The sequence below is a fragment of the Pezoporus wallicus genome, unplaced genomic scaffold (genome assembly GCF_028554395.1).
Source record: "Pezoporus wallicus isolate ANWC-B61680 ecotype Strahan unplaced genomic scaffold, APGP_CSIRO_Pwel_v1 contig_16, whole genome shotgun sequence".
NCBI lineage: Eukaryota > Metazoa > Chordata > Aves > Psittaciformes > Psittacidae > Pezoporus > Pezoporus wallicus.
This window is the reverse complement of record NW_026641478.1, coordinates 2154322-2170260: the sequence shown is the minus strand read 5'-3', so window position 1 is coordinate 2170260 and position 15939 is coordinate 2154322. Positions and strand designations below refer to the sequence as shown.

Below are 15939 nucleotides of genomic sequence, written 5' to 3'. Positions count from 1 at the left end.
TGAAAAAAACATTTCTCATTAAAATGGCTTTACAAATACTAACTTTTTTCCTTAGTTCTGAGATAAACCCGGCTTCATAAACCATGTTTAGTGTTTTCACTGTTACTTTTCTATAGCACCAACATTATCAGCAGAATTGAGGGCCCTCCTCGAAGAGCATTAATTCTCTGACCTCATCCTCTCAAAAATATTTGACACACAAACCAACAAAGTTCTGTTTAATAAACTAAAACGGATAGGAATAGTGGGCTAAATATTTTGATCCAGCAGAGCTTCACTTGGCATGTATTTGGTAAAGATTATCATTAATTTACTGAAATACCATTCTGACTCAGTTCTGGAATAGCTGGGAGCTAGACTGGTCCACAAAGTAATCTGAAATCACCTAAGGGATATTTTAACTTAAAACTCTCATCAGCAGATTCCTCATGACAAAAGTGTGCTGGAATGTAATGGTTCTCTATTTAGAAATCCCTTCCTCTAACCTTCCTCTCACTTAAGGGAAAGCAAAGGACCAACATTATCAATTTTATACCAGATTACGATTTCTTCTGTTCTCGAGGGAACATAAATTAACAATTTAGGACATTTGTTTTAAATTTGGAGTTATGAATAGAAAAATTAGGGACTACCTGTCTGTACCAGAAGTCCTGAGATATCAGGCTGTTTCCAAGAATTTCATTGGCCCATGAAACTACAGCAAAGTTGAGGCAAACTTGTGATAAGGAAATAATAGCTATTTTTAGTTCTCAAGAAATACTGGAAACTACAGGAAAAAACTTACCAAAACATTTGATGTGCAAAGTAAATGTTACTTTTTTTGCCACAAAACCATTAAGGATAAAAATATTTTTTTGCCAAACCACACTTTCATTTACAGAAACATGGACTGGTGGTGAGCACACGCCAGCTCACCACAGTAGAGTACTGCTAGTATGTTTACCACGAATGTTCTCACTGTGGTGCAGATCCATTTTCTTCCTTAACCTCAGGCACGTTAAGATGCCAAAAATTCCCTTTATAGTTAATGGAGAGTAACAGGCATCTCTAGCAAATGACTCACTCCATCCAAAATCTGAACTGCTTTTTAGAGATGCCACTTCCTCCATGCACTATTAAGGAAAGCTGATCTAACCAAGTTCCTAATTTAGGTGCCTTAATTTGTAGGCTAAGTTTAGGAAGACTATCTGGGCATACAGATTGTTTGTAATGAACCATAAAAACTCAAGGGAATCAATGCTAATAATGCATATATTTTAAGCAGAAATGACCACCTATTTACTCCTTTTTTTTTTCTAGCTTTTGAGAAGACTTTTGGGCCACTATGTGGATAATGGAAGATGTTTTTATGTTACCATAACCTGAACATTTAATTTGCTAGCAACCAACTCTTTGATGATTTTTTCTTCACAACTGAAATGTCAAATCCTGCATATACAGAGAGAACATTATGATTTTTCATCTGTAAAACTATAATTTACCATTGAAGTTTTTCTTATATCAAGTCTAGGAAAATATTAAAAACCACTTGATTCTGGAATAAAAAAGGATCTATTCTTACTGAATAAAAGTTAAACCTAGTGAAAGCTATCTTGTTAGGAAGTATGAATGAATATTTCAGTTTATTTATAAATGCACTGATTTATGGATAGATTTACTTGGACGATAAGCGTTTTCAGGTATTCCTCAACGGATAACGAATACTATCCCAAACTATCAAAACACTCTGAATAGATACATATGTAAGACAGTATGCAAAGCATTTAGCTGAGTCCTAGTTTTTCTATTGTCATTGCTTCAGCGGATTTGTTGGAAAAAAAAACGGTATTTTTCATGTAATTGCTTCATAATACAATCACATTAATATTTCATACTTTTTACTGTATGCATGTCCTAAACCGAGATACCAAGGATGCTGGAGAGGGACTCTTCACTAGGGACTATAGTGACAGGACAAGGGGTAATGGGTTGAAACTTAAACAGGGGAAGTTTAGATTGGATATAAGGAAGAAGTTCTTTACTGTGAGGGTGGTGAGGCACTGGAATGGGTTGCCTAAGGAAGTTGTGAATGCTCCATCCCTGGTGGTGTTCAAGGCCAGGTTGGATAGAGCCTTGGGTGACATGGTTTAATGGGAGGTGTCCCTGCCCATGGCAGGGGGCTGTAAGTAGATGATCTTAAGGTCCTTTCCAACCCTAACTATTCTATGTTTCTATGATTCTATACCACATAAACATCTAATAGTTAAAATGCTAATTCTTCTGCAGCGCAGTGCAGCCATCGACTTCCTTGAAAATCAAGGGGCAGATTGTAACAGTTTACTTGGGAACCACATGTTAAACAGTTTATGAAGTTGTACGAGGATAGGAAGATGCTGAGTGTTCAGAGTTCTGACAGCTATATATAGCATCCAATCAGAGTCTCTACTAGAGGAAGTCTGCATGAGTTATTCCCAAAATACCCTTTGCTGGTGTACTAGTCTATTATTTTTCTCTGACTTTATTTCTTTATTTTTACTTTTGTACATCTGGTGTGTCATTCTTTCCCCCTACTCTTCTGAGCTTTCCTCTATTTCACGAGACCTCTTGTCAACTTCAAACTCAGTGTAAACCTGACTGTCATTGCTGCTTTTCCATACCTAAAGCCTCTTTTTCCAGACAGTACGAGAGAAATCACAGATGCTAGAGTTACAGCATAAAGATCAGATTTAGTTAATGATGGAGTTTCAACATCTCCTACTTCATGGCCAACAAAATAATTGTTTTCTAATGATAAACACATAAGTGATTTTACTTTCATTCTAAAAATAAAGATACAGTGATTTTAATTACCTGACATCTTTTTCAAGTTGTGTAATATGTTCTTTCTGTCGACTTATTTGAGAATCTCTCTGTTGCACAGTTTCAATGAGATATTTGTGTGGTTGTTGTACTTGATTCAACAAAGAATTTGCTCTTCCAAGCTGCCAAAAAAAAAAAAGTATTACTACTATAATTGTTATAACTGATAAAGCACAATTACTTGATTATTGCATATTATTGATTATTACCAATTGCACAATAATATAGAAACCAACCCTGTTATTTAAGAACAAAATTACCCTCAAATTACTATTTAATACCGTATCCTCTTACTTTTCAGTTGCAATTACACAGTATTTTCACTGCAATCATGCTACCACTTTCGATACTTCCTAATCTGCATTTTCAAGAGTTTTAATATAACAGTTTTGACTGATGAAAAAAGTTAGTATAGACAAGGCCTCTGTTTGTTCAGCTTACTGACTACAAGTGACTTTTTCAAAACAGTATACTATTAAAATGGAATTTTCAGCTTGGAAATTGAACAGAAATTGAACTGGAAAAAAACTACAGCAATACTGTAAGTCCCCTGTCCTCTAATCAATTACTGTACATGAAAAGTGAAATCCAACAGGATGTTTACAAGAGGAGTATGAAATAGCTGTCATACCTATAAGAAGGAAATAAATTTTACTAGCTCTATTCCCTGAGAAAATTAGGACCACTAGGTTTAAAAAGCTTGCAGGATATGGCTGTCATCTTGAGCAATATAACAAAACCATTCTCTAAAATATGTAGAGAACTAAGATCACACATCAAGATTTAGCAGTTTCAGCAGCTAGACTGCATGAAAGTCAAGACTACATTGTTCTGACTGATAAATACTTCAGTAGGAAAGTGAGGTAGTGTAAGCTTGGTTTGATGCTACTAAATCATCTGTTAACTTCTAACTTCACCAGCTAAAAACCATGCTGCTGTAAGGTAAAAAGGCTATCCCTTCTCTCTCCATGGTCGTGCTTTGCTGCCTGTTTGACTTTATAAACTTAAAAGAGGCTGTCATGAAATTGTAATCAATTAAGTGTTAAATGAATTTAATGGATCAATTTTACTTATACACACATATAAACTGAACATTATCCTTGAACAAAAGCACTATTGTTTTGAAAGCAACTTTGATTTCTTTCTGCCTTAATGTACAAGATTTCCTTAAGTACTTCTGTGTCATTCTTTTAAGTGATAAATCTAATACCTTGCAACTGGACACAGAATCATACAATAATTAGGGTTGGAAAGGACCTTAAGATCATCTAGTTCCAACCCCCTGCCATGGGCAGGGACATCTCACACTAAACCATGTCACCGAAGGCTCTGTCCTACCTGGCCTTGAACACTGACAGGCATGGAACATTCCCTGACGGGACAACTCTATCAAGCTGAAAGATTTCATCATTGTTCAGCTTGATCTATACGCTCTCATTCAGAGTGAGATATAAAGTGATTTTGGTAAAAGTTTCAACTGAGGCATACAAAACGCATAAATACAATGTCTTGATGAAGGCTCAAAAAAGTAATTCAACAGCAAGCCAAATATATCAGCTTAGTAAATTTCTTTATTTAGGATATTGCTTTTACTGCATACTGACTCAATATTTGCTTTTTAAGTCAGCCAAAGAACATATTGGCCTTCTAGGCACAAGAGAGTGTCTATCCATCAGTTCTGGCACTGTGCTAAAGTGAAACTGTGCAAAGTGAATTCATTCCAAAACTTAAGATTGGACACTAAATGTACCAATTGCAGATCACTACTTTGCAGAACCTGACATATTGTCTTCTACTTACTTAAACTCGGAGTAACATTAAGTGAATTGCAGAGGCAATAATCTGATTATCAGTAGATGAGGATCTTGGATCAGGTAATGAGAATTTGTTTTACCCTAGACATGGTCAACAAACCTTTTGTAATTTTAAAATTGCAGGTCATTGCTATACAAACCAACAGAAACAGGACTTTGAGGGAAATTTCTTTTCTAATGCTGTATCATGACCTGAAAACAGATAGGATCCTGCAGTTAAATAAAGCTTGACAAACTGTAATGGGACTGGCAAGTTTTTTTTGCAGCAGCTGAGCTTCCACAGGGTTCCAACTTTCAAGCAGGCCCACTATCAGACTTTCCATCAAATGAATGAAATTAAGGAGAAGTCAATATTTTCTTCATGGTAATACTGGACTTTCCCAGAAGATCAATATGACTTTTTTTCTATAAAGCTCAACAGCAATTGGCTGTGGACAGTCCAGAAAAAGAATCTCAGAAAGAACATCCACTGTAGTTATCGCAATCTCTTTCTTTTCCTCCCTTCTTTAAAGGATTAAAAAAAAAGCTGCATGATAAATACTGCAGTGAAATAGCAGTATTAAATGCAAGTTCAAAAGAATCTTAGCATAGTTAGGGTAGGAAAGGACCTTAAGATCATCTAGTTCCAACCCTGCTGAATGGGCAGGGGCGCCTCACACCAGACCATGTCACCCAAGGCTCTTTCCAACCTGGCCTTGAACACTGCCAGGGATGGAGCATTTACCACTTCTTCGGGCAACCTGCTCCAGTGCCTCACCACCCTCACAGAACAGAGAAAAGCTGGTCCAATCACTTTGGCATCAACTCTCAATCCATGTGCTAGATTTCATGCAGATGACTGAACAAACTGTCAATCAAAAATTAATGGGCTACCTAAGCAAGATGTAGTCTACAGGGTCTCTGTTTTGCTCTTAAAAAAAGAAAAAAGACAGATGATAGCTTAGAGTAAAAAGTCTGTCTTAGCTCAGGGGATTCAGTAAAGTCAGCAAAGAGAAATTTAAGAACTTTGACTATGTAAAGAAAGATAATAGATAGCAATCAGTATAAAATATGAAATACAGAAAATTTACAAGAGGAGCTACAGCTTCAAGGGGAAAATTGATACTTGCAGGCATAAAGCTCTTAGAAGGAAAAAAATGGGAGCAAATAAATCCTAGAAACAGTACAGCCCATTATGAAGAGATATGCTAAAACTGTATATAATGCTGAAGACAACATGGAAGTTTTTCGCTCTATTTGAAAAAGTCAGATGATGGGCTTGTATAATGTAAGAATTATGAACTATATTCCAGTCCGTTAATAACAAGTGTAAACTCTTTGTGCACATATTAAAGGATGGCGAGCAGAATAGCTTAAGTAATTGTTATAAAATTAAATGGCCTATAATAACACAGAAAACTAAAAAAAAGGAAGAAAGAAATCTTATGAAGCATTCAGACCTGGATGCCAGATATGAGTTTAATAGAAAGCAGGTCTTAAAAAAGTTTTACTTAACCTTAGGATTTTGATGCTAATAGACTTAGTAGCTGTGCATTAGCTATGTGCAGGACATTTAACTTTATACGGGATGACATTCTGATTTCAGCTATACAGTTATATGATACAAGATCAAGAAAGGGCTACTTGACAATTCACAGGAAAATAAAAAATGAGGTGAAGATGTTCTAGTGGAATTTTGCAGGAAATTGAACTAAGGTCACTGGTACTGACTAGAAGTAGTGACTAGAAGTAGTCGCTGGTAGTGACCTAGAAGCAAATATAAAATAACTGAGGGCAAGAAGAAACGTATTGAAGTGGAAACCAGTAGATTTAAGTAGATTTAAGATTTTATTAACAATAGTGAAATAATAGTGATAGAGAAGAATACCAAGGATAACATTGGATTCCTAAATCTCTGATGTCTTCAAGTCAAGAAGATTTGAAAGATATGTTTTAGTCATAGATATACCTACGAATCATAATAAATTGGCTGACAAAACCCAAAACATTTAAAAATTTCACTTGTTCACATACCTTTCACTGAAATATTATATATAATCATATATATATGCACATATAAAATATTTAAATTTAATTGATTTTATGTATGTGGAAACTGACATTATTTGCACTGTGAACTACTGGATGTAGTTATCCTAATCTATAATTACCATGGCTTTAAAAATCAAACTGTTAACTGCATTCCTGAAATAGCCTAGAAATTCCATAGCAAATAGAAATTCTAATAGCAAATCTAAAAGCTCATTGGTTCTTAAGAGAAACATAGAAGAAAATTTAAAAATATTTTAAAAAAACTAGTTCACCCTAATTCTGGAAGATTTCATGCTGAGTTTTGTTTAGCATTTGTTTTCCGTGTCAATGCAATATGTGATTTCAGGTATTATACACAGAATTTAAAAGATAATGAAATTAAACTCATTGTAACAAGGAAAAAAAAATAATATGAGCTTTTTAAAAAAGCAGCTCATGTTAAATATTCCCTAGATTTGTATATTCAAAAGATTCAAGAACTGCACAACATAGAAAAGGATTTACAGAAGTACCTTCAAAAGTGATTTAGGAGAAGAGCTGTGTAAAATGAGGCATTCATTGAACAATTAACTATCAAACAGAACGAACTAGTTTGGCTAGCTGGTATTCAGTTCAGAAATCAGAACGCTGTTTGTCTGGCTTACATTCTTGTTTAGCCGGTAAAATAATCCCTCTTTCAATCTTCATTTCAAAATACAATATAAATTACTTTGAAAACGTTTAGCATAGAGTTTTGGTTAATTATGACGCCAGTTTTTGACATCAAATAGACAATAAACACTGTTCAGAAAATATTTCATTTTATGAACAGCTGTTCCACAATGTTTATAGTCTCTACAGATTTGATCTTTTTTTGTAGCAGTAATTTACCTCTTGTGAAATCTGTGTTACTTGTTCCTTCTGATGTTCCAGATCTTTTACAAGCAACGAGTTTTGCTTTTCTAGCTGCAGTAACCTCCTTGCCAAGTGCACGCTGTGCCAATAAAAAGCAAACTCAAGTTGATTTTTTTCCAAAATATGCAAAAGAAATTCTCACATTTATACTTGATTGCCTTAATTTTTTCACCAGTGCTTAAATACTAATATATAAACTACACAGTGAAACATGCAGAATGGTCAAAGTTAGAAAAACAATGAAAATACTACAAATTTTAACAACACTGAAACAACATTCCCACAGTTATGCCATTGTAATATTTTTTACAAAGTAATTGCCTATATAATTTTTGCTATATAGCAATTGCGGAAATTATGTCAAAATTTTTTTGGTTTTTTTTTTTGTTTGTTTGTTTTTTAGCAACATCAGGGAATCACTGTAATTGGCTTCTCCTTAAATAATTAAACAAAATGCACATTAATATAAATTTTGTATATTTTGTAGTGGAACACTGCAAAATGCAGTATTTTATCATTTTTAAAACAGACGCAAAATTGTTTTGTCTGACATTTATTATGGTAATAATTGTTATTGTCACTTTATGAAAATAATCTCTCAGAGAGATCCACAAATTAATTTACAAGTCAAGAGAAAGGACTGTTGAGTTACTTAAACACCTTAGTTAAAAAATTAGATGCTCAACCTTTTGCATGTTTCATGCCCAAATTCACAAGTGTTTATCATCAATTCCACAGCATAGTTCCATAGGGAACATGGGAAGGCTCAGCATGCAATTTCCAGATATCTAACCTAGTCTTTCAGGCTGTTACTTATCACTGAGTCAATATGGTCTGTAGAACCCGACTATATTCCAGTGAAATGGACTCCTAGATGGGGAAGTAGAGTGGGCTCCAAACTCCACTGAATATATTGATTAGAATTAAACCAGTTATAGTGGGAGGTTAGGTGCCCAATCTCCATGTTAAACCTACGATTAGATGTCTAAATTTATGTATTCTGTCATGAATCCTGCATCTTTGTAGGATTCAGCAGCTTGGTGGCTTATTATCAAAATTGCTTCTAGAGAATTTATCCATGTAACTGTCTGTGTTACGTACATTAGTCACCAATATATTTCACAACGTAACATAGGAAATTCAGAGCTCTAAAATGACGAAGATACACAGGGCTAATACCACCATTTAGCATGTCTTAACCACTGAACTAATGGCTCTCTACAACAATCTATCCTTCCATTCAAATGTGTGCCATTTTTCAGGAACACTGTACACTGAAGAAAGGAAGAAGTCATTCCAATGCAGATCTTAGACTTTCAATGTATACCATCCATAAACTGAAAATGTTAAGACTGTTGGTGACCAAATAATGGCTATGAAAGTGTTAACCAGTTCTTGACCACGATACTGTATCTATAAAAGTGTAAGCAGTCTAAAGGAGACCAACAGAGAGATTCTATTTATCCTTAAGGTGAGGTTTAGTGTGTAAAGCTAGATGAGTGTACAAACTTTCTCTTAAAATCTGACCAGTCATAACCTCCACCTTCTCCTCCGTAAAAGGAATACACTTTCAGACTGGGCAGAAGTCTTAATATTCACCTCTGTTATAAACCTACCCTTCCGTACAATATTTTACTTTCACCTTGTATGACAGCAATCCTTGAATTCTCGATAGCATTCACTATGAGGCTGGTTTCTCAGTTCCTCCTACAAGGAGCATTAGACTATGTAAAAAATAACTGAGAAAAAGAAACTAATTCTCAAAACTAATTATTTTGATTTTTATTTAGGAGATACAAGATGTGTATTAAGAGTCCATCTAGTGAAAACGAGAAATTAAACACTTCTCTAATGAGTTAGGGATCCTATACATTAGCTATTAGAGTGTGAGGGGAAACTCTGATACCTTCTCATAGCAACGTTGGGAATGTAGCCCATTATAATTTTCCCAGCTACAACTGTTCAGTGAACTTAACCTGAATTTGCAGGTATTTAAGGAAAAACACAAGTACATCTTTCAAGTATGCTTGTCAATATGTTTTTTGACTAGTTTAAATTACAAGCAAAGGGACAAAGACATCTTATCCTGGAAAAATCTGAGTCTGACTATACTAGAAAATTATGCAATGCTCAATAATGTGATAATTTCTTGTTAGCAAAACACTAGAGCATCCCTGGTAGCACTCTGGCATTTACTCATTAACACTCTTGCAAACAGTTCCTGAGCATAGCTGAAGAGTTAGCGTGGGCAAGTAAATCACTGCCAAAACATAGTTCACATGCAGCTAACCTACACTGAGAATTTAGTTTTATGGAAGTAGGCCATTTGGTCTTGATGCTTCAAAATGGTCCCAGGCATACTACTATGGGTGTATGGTACCTACATCCTAAGTAATTAAATAGTTGTTTCTGGCCAGTATGCAGAAGTATACCTCTATGCAGAGGTATAGATCCCCCAGTGTACTATGCTTGAATAGGTGGTTTTATACAGAGTTCCAGAGACTGAAGTGCATTCTGTGAACTTACAAGAACTCTTCATTTAGGATCCCATATGTCTGGAATTAACGAGGAAGTACTGGACTTCAAAAGAAGATTTATTGTGTAGGCAAATGATTCATATTGAACCTAATAAGGTGGGGTTCTAACTGAAACTCAGAAAAGTTCCCAAACTACTGACAGAGAAGGAAGGAACTGAAGTTCTAGGAAATAATGCTATAGAACTCTCAACAGTCTCCTAAAAGAGACATGTAACAGGCTCATGGAGGGATTTTTGCTGTCCTGCCCCCCCCCACTTTCTGTTTTCTTCAATTTTAAGCAATATGAAAAGAAATCTTACGCAGAAATAATCTGAAGAGGCTTAAGGGTATGAAAAAAATTAAGCCATGCCAAAATTAAAAACTACATAGAATCTTTACGATTTTTGTCAGCAGTATGTAACTCAGTGTGCAACAGGTCTAATCTGATTGACAATCATATTGACAGCGCTTGAAAAACAAATATAAATGACAGAAGAAAGATATGTGGCCTATAAATCTTTGTTGCAAACATGAACATACCATCATCTACCCTTAATTCTCATCAGTAACTTAGAATAGCTAGAGTTGGAAGAGACCTTAAAGATCATTGGGTTCCAACCCCCCTGACATGGCCGGGGACACCTTCCACTAGACCACATTGCTCAAAGCGCCATCTAACCTGGCCTTGAACAGTGACAGGAATGGGACATCCACAGTTTCTCTGGGCAACCTGTGCCAGTGCCTCACGACCCTCACAGTAAAGAATTTCTTCCCAATACACAAAATCTTCCCTCTTACAGTTTAAAACCCTTCCCCCTTGCAGCATCACTACTTGCTTTTATAAAAATTCCTTCTCCAGCAAACCTGTAGGCCCCCTTTGGGTACTGGAAGGCTGCTACAAGGTCTCCTTGGAGCCTTCTTTTCATGTTAAATTTTCTTTGTCATGGAGAAGGTGGTGGTTAAGAGGACAAAACCAACTTAACAAACTAATACTTGATGTTAAAAACAGCTACACGTAAGAAAAACTGCATTTCCAGCTCCTGAATGCTAGGGATGTGCACTGTGAAGCTATGGCACATGTTCACCCTGTCTTTATACTCTTCTTTGTGTGTCTGCCAATGATGGCGGAGTTTCTCATTTTGGTAGAAGACAGCGTGGCCAAAGCCTACCATTACCACAAATTATGCAGTTGACTTTCATGCATCTTAGGTTATGTTTTCTTTTTATACTATCTATACATACTTTTAACAACAACAGAAATTTCGTTGTGGTCACACTTTAAAAATACTATACATAAATCCACATTCCCAGTGTTCCCAGTGATCCATTCAAATGTCACTATTCTTTCTTAAAGAATCTTATTTTAAAATTACTACGATCAAGCGGTCTGTTACTCAGCCTACACATCGTTTTCATCTATTGACCAAATGGTATAGGTAAACTGAATAAATATAACTGGAATCAGATCCTGTATTTGTAAAGATGAAATAGTGATGCTGTGAAACCTTGGCCTTCCTAATATACTGACAGATGTGGTTTTGTTACAACTACATACAATCAGTTTTAGGATATTAAAACCTTATTTGATATATTATTATATAAATGTGAACAATGTAACAAGTCTGTTTTTACAGCTGTTTAGTTTTATACAACTAAAATTCATCCTTCTGAAAAGGCAATGAAAAAAAATCTTTAGATGACCTAGAAAAGTATGTATATGATCATTCATATGCATATGCCACATTAACAGGTCCTAGTCTTCATTCTATTCCTGTAAACTTAAGTAACTAAAAACCCTCTTTATGTTAATTAAACTGGCTGGATTCTAAGACAAAATATAATGCATCTATTTTAATTTACTTTATCTTGAAGAAGTAAATTCAGGAGGCACTTTTTACCTTTGCTTTAGTCGTCTTTTGGCAGTTGTAGGAACATTAGCGCCATACCCATATGAGAAGAGAACCCTTTCAGCTTCAACTTTATCTTCCACTGTAAAAAAATTTGCAGAAAGGTACAATTTAAGAACATAATTACAGTGCAAGAACTTATAAACTTATAAGCAATTCTATTCATAATTACACACACAGACAGACATTTTTCTAGAAGCTAGATTTTCAGTTGTTGTAACCTGGACTTGAGTGGAACAATTTTGTTCACAGTTAGCATCAACACAGTGCCATAAATTAATTTCTTACAACAGTGGCAGGCTTTTCACTTTTTTTTTGTTTTCTGATTAATATAAGACTTATGCAATATGAAAGTAAAAGACAAAAGTTCAGTGTCCTTGAATATTCATTCTATTGGTATAGTCACAAAATACATACTAATAGTATAGGTTTCATTCAGCAGTACAGGGTTAGGTTGCTCAGGACTTTTTCTCCTAAAGAATCCATTTTCTGTGCATACACGTGGAAGTAGAAGATAAAATTAGCGAGTGCTTAAGCCAACTGGATATAAACAAGTCCATGGGACCAGAAGGGTCACATGCACATCTGAGGTTGCTGAGGGAGCTGATGGCATTATGAGGCTGCTGACTATAATTTATGAAAGACTGTGGTGATCAGAAATTTCTGATAACCTGAAAGGAAACAAATGCCATATCCATCTTCAGAGAAAGGCAATGAGAATCTTATGCTTGTGCAAAGTAAAAACATTCAAATTTATCTCTCTCTCAATAAATGACTGATTTCTGAAAACATATTTCTAAGGATTCAAAACACATTGGGACTGCTTTGAAAAGAAATCCCAGTAGCAGCAAGACTCAAACATGCACAGATTTTAGTATTTCAGCTCATGTAATTCAGGTTTCCTCTCTCCTGTAAGATAAAGCGGGCAAGAGGGGAGAAAAAAACAACAGAAAAATGAAGTGTGCGTGTTAGGTAGGCAGGGGCAGAGAGAGAGGGACAGAGAGAAAGGGGAAAAGGAGGAGAATAATAATAAGGGGGCAGCGGCAAGGGTGTGAAGGAAGGAGCACAAGGGAGCACCAGCCCAGGCACCACACAACAGCTTTGATGAATCAAGTAGCTGGGAACATGAGAAACAAATTGAGGAATTGACGTGATAGTCCTATCTGACTCAGCCTTCCTAATGCTCAAGTGCCTCAAAATCAGAAATCCCTTCTCTCAACAACTTGCACAATGCTCTAGCTTCCTCACTTGTCTGATACCCTTTTAATGCTATTTTAAACAAGGATCCTTAAAAAACATTTAGAAAGAACAAAGTCTCTAGTAGAGCACTTGTGATAAGTCACATATCTAGTTACACAAAAAACAGTTCTGGTAAGTATGACAGAAAAAAGTTCACCGATGTGGCAGTACAAAGGCACCAGAACTTCAGATTTTCAAGGCTTAGTTATAATGGGGAATTCTCCAGTGCCTTAAACACCTCTGGTTCAGAAAAACATAAAAAATAATTTAACCTGCCTTTGTCATAATCCTTACTTTTGGTTACAAATTCAGTGTTGTGTGCCTCAAAAATGTCAGTAAGATTCTGCCCTATAAATTCATATCTGTCAGTAGTGTCCATGTAAATGTCAGATCATGAAGACAAACACAAATTTGTAACTGTTGAAGATACCAAGCCAAAGTAATGCTCTGTTTCAGTATGTGCTTCTCTCATGTCTTTTCAAGCTCTTCGCCTAACTTTGTGGTGTAAAATACACATTTTACAAGTTAGGGGACACTTTTTAACAACAGTTTTTTACACTACTTAGCAGAAAAAAATAATATTATATAGTTCAACTTCCTTTTCACTCCAACAAAATCAGAAAACGAAGTAATATTTTAACAGAATAGTACATTTGGAAACTTTTAATTTAAGTCATATTCTGTAGCTTAGAATATAAATTGTAATTAAAATACATACTTAATTGTTAAGAACAATTTAGTTCTGTAACAAACTGATATCCTACTATACATAAGAAAAATGCAAATCAGTATAAATAAAACCTCTGTATTCTGAACTCTACCTCCTCCTTGGAAAAAATTAAGGTAAGGTCCACAAAATTCTGTATTAATACATAAATACTCTTTAGGCAAATTTATGTACACACACTTCAAAAAACGTTACCAACTATAACATAAGCTTGTATATAGCAAACATGCTTATGGTCAGACTGAGATCTTTGGGTAGTTATGCTATTCTAACAAGTCCAAGCTGCAGTGCACAAAATTAATAAAGTATGTGCAGTCTAATTACTAATGATACCCAGACTTCACTGCATCCCAGTAATACATAATTTGCTCTACACTACTTTTTATATACAGAGCTTATGCAATTATCTTCTACCTGGAAAACATTATTTATAAATTGTTATTAATTTTTTTGAGAAGCAAAGAAAAAAAAGGGACAAGAAATTACATGAATTAGTTTGAAATCTTAAAATGCCCTACCCTGTTTACACTCAGGTTAAAAGACTTCAAGATTAGAGTCTTAGTTTCAAATCAGAAATTATTTGCTTTGTGGATTTATTTAGGCTGAGAATCAAATGAATAGAGACTTCACAGAAATTTGCCAAGCAGAGAAAAAAAAATTTTCAAGAGTAATCAGGACTGAATTTAATCCAGGGTTTAATCCATCTGACAAAAGCAACTACTCAATGTCTAATTGCTATTAATTCAACACCAGCAAGAGCTTTTATTTCTCCCCAATTCATTCAAAAATTCATATTAACCACTGCACTGTATTATGAAGCATGCAATTGTCTGTCAACAATGAGAGTTTCCTGATACTTGAAATATACTTAAATAATAGGGAAAACCTAAAAAACGTATCTAATTATAACAGATCATTTGAATAAGGAAATGAGAGATGAGGAAAAAAGAAAGACAAGGATGATTTTTAATATCTATATGTCTTCATTCAAGTTCATTTAATACATATTTACAAATCCATTTAGAAACCCATCATTCATATTTTCTGTCAAAATAGTCACTGCATCTTAATTTTCAGGCATAAGGAGGGAGAATGACAAGCACTGTAATACTTTCCAAATGCCATGAGAAACAAGACATCTTGTCATAATGCCAGAAACACCTACAGACACAACATAATTTGTGATAGAACTTACTTTCTGCTGTCTGCAGTATTATCTCATCAAGCTCTTTTTCAAGTTTTTCGTAAGTATTGAGCCTTGCTTGCAACTCAGAATTCTGTGTCTGAAGCTCAGTAATGCGTGTTTCACTAGAAGACTGAAGACTATAATATTCTTTAGTAAGCACCTGTGAGAATGAATAATGGAGAGATCAGGGAGTCAGTATTACAGCTATTTATGAAACAGGCAAAATGTAATACATGTAAAATGCTTAGCAGTATGATACTAAATCTTTGATGAAACTTTTGCACAGGAAAGATTTAAATACTTTAAAAAGCAGTTATTTTTTTAACTATATTATCTTGCACAGAGTACACTCTCAGGTCATATCACTTATGCCTATCTCCTAAGGCCTCAGTAATTCTAATAATCTCTCTCTTGAAGAAGCTACAAGAATTTTAAAGGAGAATTAGGAAAAGCACTGTAACAGCAGTCAAAGAGTGTAAATGCATTTATTCTTATTGTTTTAACTAGATTCACATATCAGTTATCTATTTAAAAAATGAAGAGTCCTTTACAGAAGGTAAATACATGAATATAAAAATTTGGTATTTAAGACATACAAGATTCTAATTATTTACTTAAAATTCTTTCTTTACTTACGATTCAATAATATTACTCAGTACTGAAAGGTAATATGCCTTATTGCTATTAAGATTTAGGACTAATGCTATTAAGATACAGGACTAATGTAAATAGCAATCCACTGAGCTTAAAAGAAAAAGCACATATTCAGAAACAGAAGCTCTAAAGG

At 34.8% G+C, this 15939-nt stretch overlaps 1 protein-coding gene across 7 annotated transcripts in view; it reads right to left on the bottom strand.

Annotated features, from left to right (window-relative positions):
* The window catches only part of PIBF1 (progesterone immunomodulatory binding factor 1), a 126003-nt gene that overhangs the window by 28503 nt on the left and 81561 nt on the right, over nucleotides 1-15939 (bottom strand). For all 7 annotated transcript variants that reach the window (XM_057424065.1, XM_057424064.1, XM_057424063.1 and 4 more), the window contains 4 exons: nucleotides 15162-15312; nucleotides 11992-12082; nucleotides 7554-7656; nucleotides 2830-2960 (listed from right to left, as the gene is read on the bottom strand). In XM_057424065.1, the coding sequence (XP_057280048.1) occupies nucleotides 2830-2960; nucleotides 7554-7656; nucleotides 11992-12082; nucleotides 15162-15312 (476 nt within the window). The remainder of the gene's footprint in view (nucleotides 1-2829; nucleotides 2961-7553; nucleotides 7657-11991; nucleotides 12083-15161; nucleotides 15313-15939) is intronic.